At 57.7% G+C, this 17,855-nt stretch overlaps 1 protein-coding gene across 1 annotated transcript in view; it reads left to right on the top strand.

The window, feature by feature from the left end:
* SORCS2 (sortilin related VPS10 domain containing receptor 2) overlaps positions 1–17,855 on the top strand; it is a 474,224-nt gene that overhangs the window by 438,927 nt on the left and 17,442 nt on the right. Inside the window, exons 13-18 of the mRNA XM_073804818.1 lie at positions 1,635–1,726; positions 2,654–2,761; positions 10,004–10,124; positions 10,975–11,108; positions 11,867–11,995; positions 14,363–14,534. Of these exons, the coding sequence (XP_073660919.1) occupies positions 1,635–1,726; positions 2,654–2,761; positions 10,004–10,124; positions 10,975–11,108; positions 11,867–11,995; positions 14,363–14,534 (756 nt within the window). The remainder of the gene's footprint in view (positions 1–1,634; positions 1,727–2,653; positions 2,762–10,003; positions 10,125–10,974; positions 11,109–11,866; positions 11,996–14,362; positions 14,535–17,855) is intronic.

Genomic DNA, 17,855 nt, shown 5'->3' with positions numbered 1-17,855 from the left:
TCAGGGCTGAGGGCTTGGCCTGGAGGCACCATCAGCTCTGCTGAAGTTCCCATTCCTAAGAGGTGAGGCCTCTGCTTGGGGTCCTCCCCGAGTGCCTCCCGCTGGCTCTGGAAAAACAGACATTCAAACAAAGGAAGACTCGAGATAGAAGATCAGGGGGAAGATGCTAGTTAATAGTTGTGTGGGTGTGTGTGGGTTTTTTTTAATGATTTCCCCGCTCCTGGTCGCTCATTGCTCTAGAACAGGGTCCCCGGGGTGTGGGAGCTTTCGGGGCTCTTTCTGCCGGGGCAAATGCAGATGCAGCCCTGGGTCTACATCTGCTTGGAGATGCACTTATTCCGGCCTCGCTCAGCACCAAGCCCTGCAGCAGCTGCCTCCCTGGCCCAGGAGGGGCCCCAGAGCCACAGACACGAAGGCCTAGCCAGGCCCCTGTGCGGAGCGGCTGACAGCCGTGAGCGCGCAGGCCCCGGCGAGGGGCTGTGGGTATGGGGTCCTGGCTCCATCCCGTCTCCCCCTGAGTTTCCCTGCACCCCTGCTACAGAACCCACAGGCCCTGAGACGGTCAGACGGGGTGGGAGGTGAATGGGGCCCTGGCCCGCTGCAGGTGGTCGTGATGGGGCCACGTCCTGTAGATGAGGTTCAGGGTGGCAGGGAACGTGGCAGAGGACACTGGTGCCCTTCTCTGTGTGGAGTCAAGACCCAGGCTGGCCGTCTAGGTGTCTGTGTTCATGGAAGATCTAGAGGGGGACGCCCGGTGTCCTGGCAGGACTAAAGAGACATACCCGGCTCTGCCACCCACCGGCTCTGAGGCCTTGGCTCAGCCCCCACAGCTCCAAGCGTCAGCTTGCTCATCTGTAAAATGGGACCCCATCCCAGGGCTGTTTGCAGACAAGCGAGGCCACCAGAGGTATTTCCTCCCGCAAGAGCCCTGTCCAGGCCACTCGACCTTGTGTCCCCTGAGGACTTGGTGGAGGTTCACTCATTCACTCATTCATTCATTCATCCCCCACACACTCCCTGAGCACAGGCACCCCCAGCTGTGAGCTGAGGCATGTGCCGGGCCACAGAAAGGATTCAGAGGCAGGACCGGCCTTTGAGGAGCTCCCTGGCTGGAGGAAACAATGACAAATTAGTGCAGTAAGTGCTGGGGCAGGGGGCCCAGAGATGCTCCCCACCCAACCTGGCATCTGGGAGGGCTTCCTGAAGGAGGTGGCACATGGACTATCTTAAGGTCAAATAGAGGTTTGCTTTTACTGGTGATGATTATCCTAAATGCTTTTCTAAATTCCACTATTTCTCATCCTCACGTGTCGGCCTTTTTGGTGCATGCGTTTTTCCTTTAGGCAGGACCCCCTGCAGTGTTTATTTTTCTCTCTTGTCAATGGTCTAGAAATCGCCATCTGCATCCATTCATCCCACACGTACTGAGTCTGGGTGGTTGGGGGAGCACGGGGATGGCCTGGGGACACCGGGAGCCCTCAGGCCAGCCCCGCCTCAGGGAACTGGACTCTGCTGCTGCCCCCCAGGCAGTGTGTCGGCAGTTCTGCCCCACTGGAGAGCGACCCCAGACCCTGAACAACCTCCGACCCTCCTCAGGGTCCCGCCCTCAGACCCCCACCTGCTGTCTTCCGCAGGTATTTCAGGAGGAGCACCACATCCTCTACCTGGACCACGGCGGCGTGATCGTGGCCATCAAGGACACCTCCATCCCCTTGAAAATCCTCAAGTAAGGCCATCGGGAGCCAGCACTGGGTGCAGGGTGGTAGGGGCTCTTTCTCCCCACCTGGGAACCCCTCAGAATAGTCCCCAGTCCCCCCCACCCAACAACTGCTTCTGGCCAGGCCTGGAGCGGTGAGGAAATGGGGAATGATGACCCAGCATGGTCGGGTGGGCCAGAGGGAAGCCTGGGGCTGTGAGGAGGCCCCCACCCACCTCATCCTCGGGAAGCAGGGAGGGCTTCTCAGAGGAGGTGACTTTTATGCATGGACAGGAATTAGCTCAGTGGAGGAGGTGGGGTCAGAGAAGGAAGCCAGCAGCGTGTGCCCAGGTGAGAGTGGGGTTGGCATCAGCTTCAGACAGGTGAAGGTTTATTGTGGGGAAGTGAGGGCAGATATGAACTCTGGACTCGGAAGGCAGAGCTGGGAGAGCTGCCAGGAAGCCAGTATCACTTTAGTCTGAAAAAGATCTTTGTGCACTGCAGCTGGCTGTACTGATATGCCTCACTGAGAGACAGTAAGCTCCCATCAATGACCTGGCAAACCCTGGGCTGGCCTCGGGCATTGGGTGGGCCTGACCTGGATGTTTCCAAGGCCTGGATAACTGCAATTCAAGGGGTACAAAGCAGCTTGGGACCCAGACCACACACCCAGGACTCCTTGACTGTGGTGTCACCAAGCAGATGTGGATGCCATCTGCTGGTGGTGGGTGGCTGCTGTGACCTCCCAGGAGAGCGTGAGGTCAGGGATCCTCTTGTGGCCGAGACACTGGACTGGCCCTGGGGTTGGCCACTGCTCTTGCCTGTTTTCCCAGCCACCTCAGCTGGACAGCTCTCGTCCCTGGGCATGGGCAGGGCTGGGTCCAGCGAGGCAGCTCGTCCTGGACACAGGATGTGTTCCCACCTGCCCCGAGGTGGTGACTCCCCTTCTCTCGGCAGGTTCAGTGTGGACGAGGGCCTCACCTGGAGCACGCACAATTTCACCAGCACCTCCGTGTTTGTGGACGGGCTGCTGAGTGAGCCGGGGGACGAGACGCTGGTCATGACGTGAGTGCCCACGGGAGGTGGGCAGGCAGGTCAGAGCCGAACCCCAGGCGGGCCGTGGCGGAGGGCCACTGTGGGCCTTGCTGCTCTAGGCAGGTTCAACACTGACCCCCAGCCTCCTCGCTTTGACCTCCATCTTCACACCTGCTTCCTTATCTCTTACCATCTACTGTTTCCTCTCATCCTCAGCCACCAGGAAGTGGCCACTCTGTCCTTAGGGACATTTGTCACCTGCCCATGATCACCTGCTGGTGAGGGGTGGAACCAAGAGTCAAGGGTCAGCTCTGGGTCACTGTCCACTTAACCTTTCAGATGGTGATGATGATGGTGGTGGTGGTGATGATGATGGTGATGATGATGATGATGATGATGATGATGATGATGATGGTGATGATGGTGATGATGATGATGATGATGATGGTGATGATGATGATGTTGATGGTGATAATGATGATGATGGTGGTGATGATGGTGGTGATGATGATGGTGATGATTATGGTGGTGGTGGTGGTGACGATGGTAATAGTGAAGGTGATGCTGATGGTGAGGATGATGGTGATGATGGTGACAGTGATGATGGTGCTGATGGTGTTGATGATGGTGATCATGAAGCTGATGCTATGGTGAGGGTGATAATGGTAGTGATGATTATTGGCTATTGGCACCTGTGAAGAACTTGTAGGCACATGGCACAGAGAGGACCTAAGACCCAAATGGGCCAGTGAAGGGCAGATCCAGGCTGTGACCCCAGCCCCTTGACCCTGGCTTAGGTCAAGCACATCCCTGTTCAGAGTGGCTCACAGCCCAGGAGCAGAGCCTGAGCAGGCGGGGATTGAAAAAGGCACCCAGGGCTTGACTGTGCCCTGTGGCCCCGCTGGGGAGACAAGGCGCTCACCCAGAAACCACGAAATGAGGGTCCGCCTTTGGAAGCCTCCTTCCTGGGCGATTCGCCCGTCTAGGCACTTGTTCAGGCAGAGCTGATTCACAAGCCAGCGTGGGGCCCGAGACTCTGCATTTCTAACAGCCCCGCCAATGCTGTGCATGCCTGGCTGCACTGGGTGCAGGAGATCGGGCCCTGTGCACTCTGCTTGGCTTTTATTGATGACGCCTGTACTGGGGAGAGCAGTGTCCCCCCAAATCCACGTCCACCCAGAACCCGTGCATGTGACCTTACTTGGGAACAGGGCCTTTGCCGACGTGCTTAGTCGAGATGAGGTCGCACAGGTGGCAGGTGGGCCCTAATCCAATGATTCGTGTCTTATACGAAGAGGGTTAGGGTTAGATACACAGCCACACCGTCGTGTGAAGACGTGGCAGAGGCCAGCGTGATGCGACCACAGCCCAGGCACGCCTGGAGCCCCAGGAGCTGGAAGAGGCAGGAAGGACCCTCCACTGGGGCCTGCAGAGGAAGCCCGCTCTGTGAACACCCACATCGCAGGTTTCTGGCCCCCAGAACGGTGAGGAGATACGTTTCCATTGTTTGAAGCACGAGTTTGTGGACATGAGTTAAGATGGCCCCAGGAAGCCACCCAAGGCCCCATGACTCTTCCCCTCATGACAGCCCAATGTAGGCCAGGGCCACTGACGCTGGGAGGGGACCCGGCACTTTGGACACCTCGGTCTCTGGTTGGCCTCCCAAGTTACTTCCTCTCTCCCCCCAGCAGACTTTGAGGAAGCTTCCAGGGGGCAGGGCTGGGTCTGAGTCCCCAGCGCAGGAAGGCTCCTGCTGTAGCAGTAGGGAGTGAAAACGAGTAAGAGGTTCCCGCGCTCGCTCCCGGAGGACGGCGGAGGGAGGGGGCGAGCTGCTTCCTTATATGGGGTGAGGGTAGAGGTACGTCCTGGGGTCAGCTGGAGGCGTGGCTTAGGAGGTATGCCCACCCCTTAGGTGGGGTTGAGTGCAGGGGGCGTGCTCGGTACCCTGCTTTTGCTCCCGGCTCTTCAGAAGTGGCAGTTGGGTTTTCAGGCTTTTTGTATCTTGTTGTCCATAGTTTGCCCCAGCTGGGCACACACACAGTTATTTTTAGTCCCTTATAGTTTCTTGGTATTTTGTGGCTCAAGGAGACGTTTGTCCAGGTGCCAGCACTGCAGCAAAGGGTCCCAGGTCCCGGCCTATCTCAAGGCCAGCCCTTCTCCGGTCATTCCAGCCTGGCCTGCCATGTGCCACCCTCTGTCTGGGCACCAGGGACCCCGAGGACCCACAGAGCTGGTGGCCCAGGCAGACAGATCAAATATAACCAAGAGTGACACGGTTCCTCGGTAACGTGAAAGATGCTGATACAACAGGGCCAGCCAGCCGAGGGGCTGGGGGCTGAAGGGTCGCTTTTGGGGTGGGTGGTGATCACGGAGTCTCGGAGCAGCTGACCTTTGAACCAGGACTGGGCCAGTGAGACCCAAGGACGAGCTGTGGGTACAGAAGGACTGATGCTTTCCCACGTGAGGATTTGAACGGTGCCCCAGCTCTGGCTCAGCCCTTCTGGAGCAGACTGGCCGGTTCCGTCCATTCCCAGCAGAGTGGCTGGGTGCTAGGACCCCTCACCCTGCCCGCTCGACCTGGAGAGCATGTCCAGGTACGTGTGCCCAGCTGGAGTCATTTCCTGGGAGTGAGTCCCTGGTGAGAGAACAACTCATGCCCTCCTGTCTGCCCTTCCAGCTCACGATGGCTTTCACACCCCTGCCCCGGCCGGCTCCCCATCGCCTGTGAGGAGCCAGGTCTTCACCCTTCTGAATGCCCCAGAGGGGCCACTCGGATAAGCCCCCAGGGGTGCCTGGCCCCCAGCCCGAGGCCTGAACTGGAAGGAAACCGCCCAGAGTGGACATTACCCCTCCAGGCCCGCCTCTGCCCTGGGGCTCCTGTGGGTGCTCATGTGAACGCCCCCTCGCCAGGCTCCTCTGGCTGCCTGGGATGGAGGCTGGGAGTACAGCTCTCGTAAGCCCCCCACCGCGGGCCACCAGGGACCACGGCCGCCTGTGTGCCCACCGCCCAGGCTTCTGGGAACGGAAGATGGAGCAAAGGGACGTGGAAACGGTAGTGCGGACTCCTTTCTCAGGACGTTTGAGACAAGAGAGCCATCTAAGTTCCTGCCAGACCCAAATCCGGCTTCAGTGACCCCCTCCAAGTGGCCTCCCCTGCCACCAGGACTGAGGAAGCCTGGCATCCTCCCTACATCTTTCCCAGTATGGCCTCTTGCAACAAGTTCTGTAACGAAGCTTTATTGAGCACATACTATATGTTATGGGTCCATTTTTTTTTACGTTATCTCATTTTATTCTCATAGGAAATCTCCAGGGAGGATTTATTCCCCCTTCTTCTAGAAGTGCTAAAAATCTCAAAAATTCTGCACCGAGGGAGTGGTGGCAAAGGGGGACCCGTCACATCAGCTCTGCATGGGTCCTGGAGAGCCAGAGCTGGAAGGGGGACCCCAGAGGCTGTCCTATAAAAACTGGGTCAGGAATCATCACCTTTCTAATTCCCTAAACGCCTCGCTTGTGCTTCTCCCTGCACACCTAGTTCCTCTCCTCCCTGGCCCTGGAATGAGTTAAATCCTTCAGGACGTCACATACTTATGCTCCCCTCGTGCCCTTGGAGGCTTCGTTCTGGGATGGGCCGGGGAGGGAGGAAGACTCCAGCCTGGGCCGATGCAGGGCTCTCTGTGGTGTGGCGGCCAGGCTCAGCCTGGACCCTTTGTTGGTTGACCAGTTTTCCAGGACCGGAGGCCACGGAGCAGAAGGGAAGCGTCAGAAACACCAGGGGAGATGGCTGGCCCGTGCTGGTTTTGCAGAGGTTGAACAAGTCAGCTGGGTCTGAGGCCTCAGCTTCCCCAGCTGAGAAGTGGGCGCACTTTCTACCCCAGGGCATTAACCTAGGAGCTCCAGGACGTCAAGCCCTTTGTCACCGCATCAGTGCTGGGTTTGGCCCCAGAAACAGCCTGGTTTTCAGCACTCATCAACAGATGGGGCGTTTTATTCCTGGAACACTCTTGGCAGAATTCAGAGCCAGATGCTATAACCTCAAGTTTTTTTTGAAAAAGCATCGGAACTGTTCCTACAGGCCTCCTACTTCACTGTGCCACATCATCAGACCACTTCCAAATTCCGGTTGACACAGAAATGATTCAAACTCTGAAAGAGGGAACATGCTGGCGTGTTAGAATAAAGGTTCATCTCTCCAGACTGCTGGAAGCGCTCAGACCTAGCATCCTGTCTACTCCCACTCCTTCCCTTCCTGTCTCTCTCCTTCTCTCCCTCTCTCTGTGTCTCTCTGTGTCTCCCTCCCTTCCCCATCCTCTGTCTCTCTGCCTCTCTCTCTCTATCCCCCGCTGTCCTATTTCCTGCACAGTTGAGAGCATTTCCCCAGATGGTTCTTTATCCAAATCTGCCCAAAGGTCACGTCCAAGCTGACCGTAGTCACCTTTGGGGATGTTTCCCTCAGCTTGGATCACCCCTGCTCAGCCTCCCACCCCCACCAGTGCAGCCTCAGAGGGGTGAGGGCCCCCCAGGCCCTGGGGGGGGATAGTGGGCTCCCAGATCCTCCCCGGGCTGCACTAGGGGAGGGGAGTGAGCTCTTTGAAGGGCGTGGGGCTCCTCCTTAACCTGCAGAGGCCGGCCCACATTTTCCTTATTAATCGTGAAGCAATAACTAGCCTCCCTCTGGCGTCTCCTTCCTAAAACTCAGAGTCAGCCGGATGACAGATACTTCTCAAAGTATCAGCTGAGCTTTTGGGTTTCATAGAAGGCAGGACTTCAAAGACACGGAGGGGATTAGTTAGATCAAGCAAGCCAGCCTCCTTCCAGGGACTTCCCCGGCGGGGCCTGTGCCGCCAGCCTGGGAGGCTGCGCGGTGGTCACGCTCGGGCCAGCGCGTGTTTCCCGGGCAAAGCGCCCCAGCCCTGTGGTCGCCAACCCGGGACCGACCCTGGCTGCCCCGGGAGGTGGGCGGCTGCCGTGCCATCCCGAGGGGGTCCCTTGCCTCAGTCTCCTTGTCCGTAAGGTGGGAATGTTAACAGTACGTTCCGCACGGGGTTGGTGAGGAGAGGATGGGAGGTCGCGCGCGTAGCAGGTACAGAGTACAGGCCAGCAGTTACTGCTGCCGTCACCTCCGTTATAATGTGGCTTCCAAAAGAGCAAGAGACGCAGCTCAGGCTGTGTGAGGACCCGGAAACTGTCCCTTAGAGACGTCCCTTCAGGGACCGAAGACCCTCTCGTTCTCAGTAACCAACCCAGCAGCCTTTGCTTGGGAGAAGGGGACACTGTGACAAAGACCCCCACGTGGTGACGCTCCCAGGGAGAGGGCTGTCCGCGTCAGGATGGGAGTCGGGACAGAGGACCGGCACGACACCTTCACACCTTCACGGCCACGGTCGCCACCATCCGGGCCTCCTACGACCTCGCCATCGGAAACAGAACCTGCGGGAGCCACTGGGCCCGGCGGAGGAGAAGCGGGCCGTCTGGTCCTCGCTGGGCCGCATCCGCCAGCATCAGGAGAGGCCCCGGGCTGAGAAACAGCGGCGGGGGCTCCGACTTGCACCTCGGGCAGGATGGGTTATTCACAACCAAACACGAGCGGGCGAGAGGCCAGGGCTGCCGGTGGTCGGGGAGCCCAGGACGGGAGGACGGAGAGGCGGACCACAGAGTCAGGTGAAGGCCGAGACGGAGGGAGGCTCCGGGGCCGCTCGGATCAGAGGAGGCCCCTGCAGAGGCTCGGGGTCTTGTCTGTAAAATACAGATCGTGGTGTCTGCTTCGGGGGGCTGTTCTGGGCAGTAGAGGTAATGTGTGTGCACGTGAGAACATGTGAGCACGTGCGTGCGCACGGGTGTGTGTGCACAGGTGAGCGTGTGTTGTGCATATGTATGTATAAATCTCCTACTAAGTGCCAGGCATCCTACACAAACCATTGCTAATCCACCACCCATCCTGAAAGGCCAGTGTTATTGTCCCCGTTTTAGAGCCAAGGAAACTGAGGTACAGAGAGGAATGGACCTGCCCAAGGTCACAGACATAGTAAGTGGGTATCAGCCCAGGCCTACCTGGCTCAGAGGTGTCCTATGGAGCCAAAACTCCAAAACTCCTCTTCAAATATCAGCCTCGGACATTCAGAGCCATCATATCCCCCAGAACACACTCCGAGGGCCTTCTCAACTACTCTCCTAGAACGGGGTTTGCACCCTTTCAGACCATCACTGGCTTCCCCCAAGTATCCGGCTCCTGTTGGTGTGCGTGGAAGGGGTGCTTCACCTCCACCATCCAGATGCTTGACCTCTGATAATATGGCCTGGGTACTATAGGGTGGACTGGAGAAGGACCAGAGAAGTACAGGCTGGTCTCCTCTTCTGTGGTGGTATCTGGAGCCCAAGTATGAGGTGTTGGGAGGATCAGGTGGAAATCCCTTAAGCAGCAGCCTTCCCAGAGGGCGAGGGATCTGGGTACATGTAGGCACTCCACCAAGGCCTGCTGAGGGAGAAGAAATGGCACAAACAAGCTGTGTGACCTTGAGCAAGTTACTCAACCTCTCTGTGCCTCAGTTTTCCTTTCTGTAGAGTGGGCTGTGGTGAGGTAGACCAGATAGCATACACGGGCTCCCAGCACCCTGCCTGTGCTCCGTAGAGGACTGGCTTTTGCAGAGCCCCCATGGTGCTCTGTCCACTGCTTCTTCCACCCACCGAGGCCGGGGCCACGCAGCAAGGACCACACTGGGATCCTTTCCACCCCGTCGCTCTGAGCCGGTGTGATGACTCGTTACTTCTCTTTGGATTGTCGGTTCTGCTCGGGGTGAAAAGGCTGTGGCCCAGCTAGGCGGAGCTGGCTGTCTGCAGCACAGGCCTCCTGGAGTGGTCAGGTGGGAAGAAAGGCGAGGAGAAGCCAGAGAGCACAGGACGCAGACACCTGACCATGAATCATTCGGCAGAACAATTCTGCGAGGACGAGCGTGGGGGATGTGGGAGGGTCCAGGCTCCTGGCCGGCCTCCTCGTCCACCGGGGGGCCAGGTGGGATGACCCCCACCAACACCATCAACGAGCCATAGATTACACGTGATGACTGTGGGAATACTAACGCCGACGCCCAAATGCTCGTGGCCAGCGGGGCCCCGGGCAGGTGCCTGGTCCCAGGGCAGCCCAGTGGGGGCAGGGGAGGGACCGTGGGGCCCGCTGTGCAGGTGGGAACAGAGGCCCGCAGGGGAAGCGGTGGGCACCTGGGGGACGGGCCAGACTAAGGTGGTTTCCTGCCCCTCCCCCTCCCCCCTCCCCAGCGTCTTCGGCCACATCAGCTTCCGCTCGGACTGGGAGCTGGTCAAGGTGGACTTCCGGCCCTGGTTCTCCAGGCAGTGCGGTGAGGAAGACTACAGCTCCTGGAACCTCACCAACCTGCAGGTGGGCCTGGCCGCAGGCCAGGGGTGGGCACCGTGCAGGGCCCCCTCTGCCAAATTCCCCGTCCTGCGGGACCGAGGGCCTCCCTCAGATGCCCAGTCCTTCTTTGCGGTGTTCCGGCCCCCTCTGGGGCCTGGGGCTGCCTGGGCCAGAGTCTGCAGTCATACTCAGGGGAACAGGTGCACAGGGCCCCAGCCAGCCTGGAGACAGGCGTGCTCGGGGTCCAGGAGTTTTCAGATCGAGGGAAGGTAACAGGGCACGTGTATCATATATTAGGTAACAACCCAGTGGGTCTGGGGCAGCCCCACCCCATAATCTCAAACACATCCATGTTTCTACAGCAAAATGTGTCATATTCACACAGAGAGGAATAAATGAGGACTCGAAATGGCCTCCCAGTGCAGTTCAGAGCAGGTGGTGTGGCCACAGGACAGGATTTCAGAGCGAGGGGGGCTCTGGAATTGCTGGGGGGACCCTGCATCACGGCTCCCATTCACACAGGTGTGGCCTCTTCTGAGCATTGGCTGAGGACCTACTGTGTGTCCTGGAGGCTGCGGCTCACCCCAGCTGCACAGGGCCCACCTGGCACCCTCAGGCCTGAGGAGTGAATGCAAGGGGCCTCTTCCAGCAGCCCTGCCACCCCTCAGGGCCCTGTACACAGAGCCTGTACACAGTGGGAGCTCAGGGCGGGTGGGATGGGAGCCAGGCTGCCCTAGGTTGGCCTCAGGCATGGACACCCCTCCCCCAGGGCCCGGTTTCCCGGCCCCTACGGCTGGCCGGCGAGTGAGGAACCGGCAGCAGTAGCGGTGGGAGCCCGTGCAGAGCGGCCCCTCACCCTGGCCTTCCTGCACAGGGCGACCGCTGCGTCCTAGGCCAGCAGAGGAGTTTCCGGAGGAGAAAGCCTACGTCCTGGTGCATCAAGGGTCGGAGCTTCACGGCGGCGCTCACGGCCCGCGTGTGCCAGTGCCGGGACTCGGACTTCCTCTGGTGAGGGTCCTGCTCTGCCCCGGGCCCCTGGGGCTGCCTGAGTAGCCTGGTGACCCGGCAGCCGCTGTCCCCGCAGGTGATGCCGGGGGAGGGCTCGTCACCCTCCATCACTTCCCCCTACGCTGTGCCTTAGGACCCAGCCACTGGGTCCAGCCCGCATCAAAGAACTCGTGGGCCTCGTTTCAAAACCTGTGCACGTGGCGCTGCTCACAGGTGGGAGGGGAAACTGAGGAACAGGGAGGGCATCCCCGGGGGCCGGCTGTACCACCCAGCCCCTTCCCCTCTGTCCAGAGACTCTGCCGAAAGCCCCCTGACCACTCCCCTGCCTCCGCTCAAGGACTCCCGTGGCCGCCTGCTGCCCACAGGAGGATGTCCGAGCTCTGGAACCTGCCTCCCTCCCCAGCCATCCTTACCCCTCTCCGTCAGCCACCTTCACCACTGTCTCCTTGCACCAGTGTTGAAGGGGCTGGTCCCTGCCTGCAGTGCCCTTCGCCCCCTCTTCCCCTGACTGCCTCTTGATCTTCCACTGAGATTCAGCCCACCTCCTCCAGGCAGCCCTCCAGGACAACCAGGCTGGGCTCAGTGCTCTCCTGTGATTCGCTGGAATCCCCTTTGCATCCCTTCTCACCTGGAACGTAACTGTCGGCCTTCGGTCCTGTCTTCCCTCTGGGACAGGGCCCCGTGGGTCCGCCTCTGCGTCCTCAGCATGAGGGCCCGGACCCCCGCTGTCTCCTGACGTCCGTTTCTCCTCCTCCCAGTGACTATGGATTTGAGCGCACCCCCTCCTCCGAGTCCGACGCCGACAAGTGCTTTGCTAACTTCTGGTTTAACCCCCTGTCCCCGCCTGACGACTGTGTCCTGGGCCAGACCTACACCAGCAGTCTCGGGTGAGTAGCGTGGGGCAGAGCCAGGGTGGCCCCTTGCTTTCCTGCCTGGTGCCCGTGGCTCCCCGCATGGAGTCAGGGAAAGAGAAGTCGGGCTGGACGCCCTGTGTGCCGGGGTTCCTGAGAGCCACCCCAGGCACTGAGCCCTCGGGGCCCTCCAAGCAGAGCCCATGTGGGTCAGCGTCAGGGAGAAGAGGTGCCTTGAGCTGGCTCCGAACAGAGAACAGCAGGCAGAGAAGGTCCAAGGGCTTTGTAGCTCACACCTGCTGCAGAGGCTGAGCCCTTCCAGAGAAGTCACACTCCTGGCCTGGTCCTTCTGAGCCCCTGCAGTGCTGGGACCCTTCTGCATTTACCAACACTGAGTGAGGCAGGCCTGGGCTGGGCCAGAGGTGCTCACACTCCCTTTAGGTCTCAGCTTGAATGATGCCTCCTCCAGGAAGGCCTCCCTGACTCACCCTGGGCCCTGAGCTTACCCTGTGAGGGCGCATATCCCAGTTATTGTCACACTCACCCAGTCGTTCCCCCCGACTGGACGGTAAGCTCCACGACACATAGCGGGTCCCTCAGTGTGTGGTGTGGTGGACACACGCTGTACGTGAAGGTTAAGTGCTCCACAGGTGTGAGCCGTTATGACACTCTTCCTCCACCAGAGGCTGACCACGTTGCGTGCCAAGGATGAACGTCATATAAAAATGTTAGGTGTGTAAAGGCTGTGAACCTGCCGGTCCAGAGGCCCTAAATGAGCTTTATCTGAAAGTCTCTGCTTCCCTTTGGGGAAGTTTTGACAGGGAGTAAACCACCTATGGACTTATTAGAAAATCCTCATTACTGCCCCTGGGGACGGGGAAGGGCAAAGCCCGAGAAGAAAGCAGCTGGAGCAGAAAAGCAGGCTTGGACCTCAGTGGCTAAATCCCATCACCCATCCATCCATCCTGTCATCTATCCGTTTATTCCTCCATCCATCCATCATCCAGTCATCCGTCCACCCACCCATCCATCCTCCATCTATCCATCCAATCGTCCCTCTGTTTATTCTTCCCCTCACTCACCCATCATCCGTCCATCCTCCCATCCCTCCAGCCGTTCATCCATCATCCGTCTATCACCCATCCCTCCCTCCCTCCCTCCCTCAGGGAGCCACAGCAGCTGCTCCAGGGCACCCACCAGGGCTCGGCAAGCAGGAACTCTCGTCTGAAACGGCAGAGCCAGGACCCAGGGTTTCATTTCATACCACCTGCACACTCCGGGTGCCAAGGGGCCGTGGCTGGGTAGCTCGTAGGGAGCGTATTTTCTTCCAAACTAATCACATGCGTCTTTGCACGATAAACTTCAGCGGCAGAGCCGTGAGGGCAGGCGGGGCACCAGGCACAGGGGGTGGGCAGATCCAGCCACTTTGGCAGTGATGTGAGTTTTGCAGACCCAGAATCCCGGTGTCGCCCGAGGGAGCATCACAAGTGGCAAGTCTGAAGATGCCACCCGAGCAGTGGTTTTCCCGTCGCCTCCTCAACGTTCACTAGAGCCCATCGGGCTCTGCCCACCAGCCCCTCCCCACTCTCATCCCACACCTGCTGCCCACTCTGGGCTTTGGCTCCCCCACCCCCCCACCACAGGGCCTTTGCACATGCTGTTCCCGCTGGCCAGGATGCTCTTCCCTCTCCTGTTCACCCTTCTGGTCTTAGCTGAAAGCCCCTTTCTCAGGGACCAGATTCCCAGGTGCTGCCCCTCCCCAGCACCCGTCCCAGTTGCGATGTTGCCTTGATGTGGGGGATGGTTTGGTGAGGGCTCCCTCCCTCACTAGACAGTCCTCTCTGCAACGGCAGGGCTGTGAGTGATGACCTCGTACCCCAGCACCTGGCACGTAGCAGATGCTCAGTAAATTCGTGTTGTGTGAATGAGCTGGTGAGTCAGGTTCATCTGGTCCCACTCTCTTGACGTAATAGGGAGAGGAGACCCCTGGGAGCAAGTTTGCTCACAGCCATGTGGCACATCAGCGGTAAGGCCCGGCCCCTCCTGGGCACTCTGTCCTCCCGGGACCGTATTTCCCAGCAAAGCCACAAAATTCCGACTGACTCCTTCAATCCTCCGCTCAGCAACAACAACAGCTGTTACCATTATTGTAAGAATACGAGCGGACCAAGGAAAGGTCCAGTGACGGAAGCAGGTCCTGCCATTACTGGTCATTCCCTCCCCTGAGCCTCAGTTTTCCCATCTCCAAAATGGGGCAGAAATAGCAAACAGGTGGAGTCGGGAAAAGGGAGGGAGTTGAAGGATGGAGTTCGCCAAGGCAAGAGCCACCTCTCGGCAAGCAGGTCCGGCGGGGCAGCAGGGCCCGCCCCACCCCCGCCTGTCTGACTCGCTGTCTGGCCGCAGGTACCGGAAGGTGGTGTCCAACGTGTGCGAGGGCGGCGTGGACCCGCAGCAGAGCCCGGCGCAGCTGCAGTGCCCCCTCCTGCCGCCGCGGGGCCTGCAGGTCAGCATCCTCGGGGAGGCGGTGGCCGTGCGGCCCGGGGAGGACGTGCTGTTCGTGGTACGGCAGGAACAGGTGAGGCGCCGCTTCAACCGGGCACACGGGGCGCCGGGCGGCGCTCTCCGCCTCCACGTCGGTTAGGGCAGCGTCTTTGGACCAGCGGTTTCCGAACTGCGGGAGGGGAGAGTGGGCCGGGGGCCCCTTCCCAGGTCCAGGCCAGCACTGAAACAATGAAACAGAAAAGTCGGAAGAGAGGGCAGAGGCAGGGAGGGAACGGAGCAGCCTGCAGCGAGCACAGGCCCGGGGGGGCGTGGCTTCAAACATCTCTGTGTCTGTGTGTTCACCGCGCGGTGACGTCAGATTTCTGCCTTCCTGTGGGCGCCGTAAAACTTTTTGAAACTCTCATTATACTGAGTTAGTTAATTTTGGAATCATAAGAAAAGCAGGAAGTTTTTCAAAAAATACTGTAAAAATAAATAAATAAATGCGATGATGCAAACAAAAAAACAAAAAACCCACCGTTAGTTATAATCTCATAGCCAAAGACAAATTCCGTAATAGATGATAGATAGATGGATAGGTAAATGGAGAGACAGATATCGTTGATAAACAGATATAGATAGAGGATAGATTGATTGATAGATAATGGATAGACATAGATACAAATACAGATGGATGGATATAGAAATATTTTGTGTCTATATATATATATATATACACACACATATATACATACACACAAATATATATATACACATACCTATATATAAATATATAAATGGAAATTTATATTTCCCCACCTCCTAGTCTTTCTTTTTTTTTCTTTAGTACAAGTGTTACATTTTTTTCTGATTTTAAAAACAGTATATACTCACTGTAGAACGTTGGAAAACCACATTAAAAACATAAGAATATATCACCAAAAATCCTGGTCTCCTCAGGTAGCCACTGTTGGTTTTTTTATTTCCTTCTAGTCTATCTAAACTAATATGCAGCATGCTTATTTTTCTGATTATAGAAGTAACAAATGCTCATTGTAGAAAAACGTGCAGGAAATTCAAAATGACAGAAAAGCACAAAGGGGACGTCAGAACCCTCTGTTCCCACCCCAGGGTCCCAGCCTCTCCCGGCGCACGGCTCTCTTGCGCATTTGGGTCTTCGGTTAACTACTAATACGTAACGTGAACTGAGTGCGGCTTTGTAACTGTGTGTGCTTCGTTTAGAAGACGTCCTTCAAAATGTGCCCAGGTGGGGCAGGGTGATGCTGACAGAGGTCTTTGATGTTGGAAAGCGGGGGCTCTGGTCCAAAGCAAAGAGCGGTACTCGTGGGCACCCGTGTGTCATCCCTCCCCATGCCTAAGGGCTGTGCTCCCATCAGCCGGCTTTGTAGCTGGGGATACCCAGCCTCAGACAGGGGCAGCCACCCACCTGAGGCCACACAGTAACAGTGCCGTTGGGTCCAGGCCTGGGGCTCCGTGTGGACTGCGCCTGGTCCACGGCCCCCAGAAACGAGCTGATCCTGGGGTGGCCTCCCCTTCCCGCCAGTCCCCGTCCCCGTGATGACTGAGCCTGGTCCCAAGAGTAACGCTGCAGCCTCGGGCAGCCCTGGGGTGGTGGGGGCTCCGTTCACAGCAGAGGAGGATGCAGCCCCCTGCCCGGCTTGGGACCACCCAGACCCTCAGAGGGGACCCAGCTGCCTCCCGGAGCTCCAGGACATATTTGCAAGAAAAACGGCTGCCTGCTGCCCCCTAGAGCCTGGAGTCCCAGCAGCTAAGTCACACCTGCGGTGCTCCATCCAGAGCCAGGACAGGATACGCCTGGCAGCGCACCGGGCGGGCTGGCACTCTCAGCTGCAGCAGGGGGCTGGAGTGAGGGGGCAACAGAAAGATGCTCTTGGGAGAGAGAGTCCAGCGCACGCTGCTGTCCAGAAGAGGCCGCTGGCTCCCGTGTCAGAGCCTTGGGAAGGAGTGGGTGCAGGGCTGAGGTGGGTACACACACTGTGGCACACTTGTTCTCACATACACGGACACTCACACTCACACACACACACACTCACGCATTCACGTTCGTAACACAACCACAGACGCACACACCCAACCCAGGTGTGGAAACAGCGCTGGATTTAGGGGGAATCCAAGTTCTGTAAATATTTAAGCACTGAAAATAAATCTGGTGGAGAACCCAGAAACAGACCCACACAAGCAGGCCCGGCTGATTTTGGCCCAGGAACAGAAGCATCTCGGTGGAGGGAGGATGGGCTTCAGCACATGAAGAGCCGGTAAAAATGAACCTCACACCCGACGCAGAATCACCTCAAAGTGGATCACAGACTTAAATGGCAAATGGAAAACTATAAACCTTTTAGAAAAAAGAGAGGAAAACAGCCGGAACCTAGGGCTAGGCAGAGAGTTCTCAGATTTGACACCACCAGCCCCATCCACGAAGGAAATCTGATAAACTGGACTTCGTCAAAAGGCGACATCTCGCTCTGAGACAGACCCTAAGAAGATGAAAAGGCAGCCGCAGAAGGAGATATTTACAAACACATCCACCAAGGACTAGTGCCCGGAACCCATGAAGGACACTCAGAGCTCAGCAGGAAGAAGACAAACAATGCAGTCAGAAAATGGACAAAAGGCCTGGAGACACGTTTCCCTGAGGAGGAGGTACAGGTGGCAAATGAGCACATGGAACCATGTGCAGCGTCATAAGCCATCAGGGAAATGCAAATCAAACCCTCAGAGCGGTGTCACTGCACACCTGCGGGAACGGCCAAACTAAAAACTAGTGGGACCACCAAGTGCAGGCGAGGATGCGGAGAAACTGGATCCCTCCTACGTGGCTGATGGGAACGTGACATCTATAGCCATTCTGGAAGAGTCGGTCGTTTCTTTAAAAGCTAAACATATTACGCTCCTGAGAAATAAAGGCTTAACATTCACCGGGAAACCTACGCATCAAGGTTCATAGCAGCTTTATTCCTAACAGTCAGAATCCGCAGACAACCAGATGTCCTGGATGGACAAGCGGATAACACGTGGTGGCACGTCAATCCCGTGGGTGGGACCCCGAAATAAAAAGGAACAGGCTACACATCACAAGCTGGGGGAATCTCTGGAGAGCTATCCTGAATGCAAAAGCTAATCCAATGACTCCGTGCTTTCTGATTTCATGTATAGAACATCCTCAAGATGACAAAATTATAGAAATGGAGGACAGGTTCTAATCCCACGGAGTCAGGGATGTGATGGAAGGGCGGGTGCGACTGTGACAGGGCGGCAGGTGGGACCCCAGTGGATTCCCTATTTGTGATAGTGATGTTTTGTGGGATGTTAGCACAGGGGGAGCTGGGTACCAGGGACCTGGGGCTCTCTGTGTTATCCGCTACAATTACAT

Source organism: Tursiops truncatus, chromosome 5 (genome assembly GCF_011762595.2).
Source record: "Tursiops truncatus isolate mTurTru1 chromosome 5, mTurTru1.mat.Y, whole genome shotgun sequence".
NCBI lineage: Eukaryota > Metazoa > Chordata > Mammalia > Artiodactyla > Delphinidae > Tursiops > Tursiops truncatus.
The sequence above is the reverse complement of the archived record's forward strand: the minus strand, read 5'-3'. Positions and strand labels throughout refer to the sequence as shown.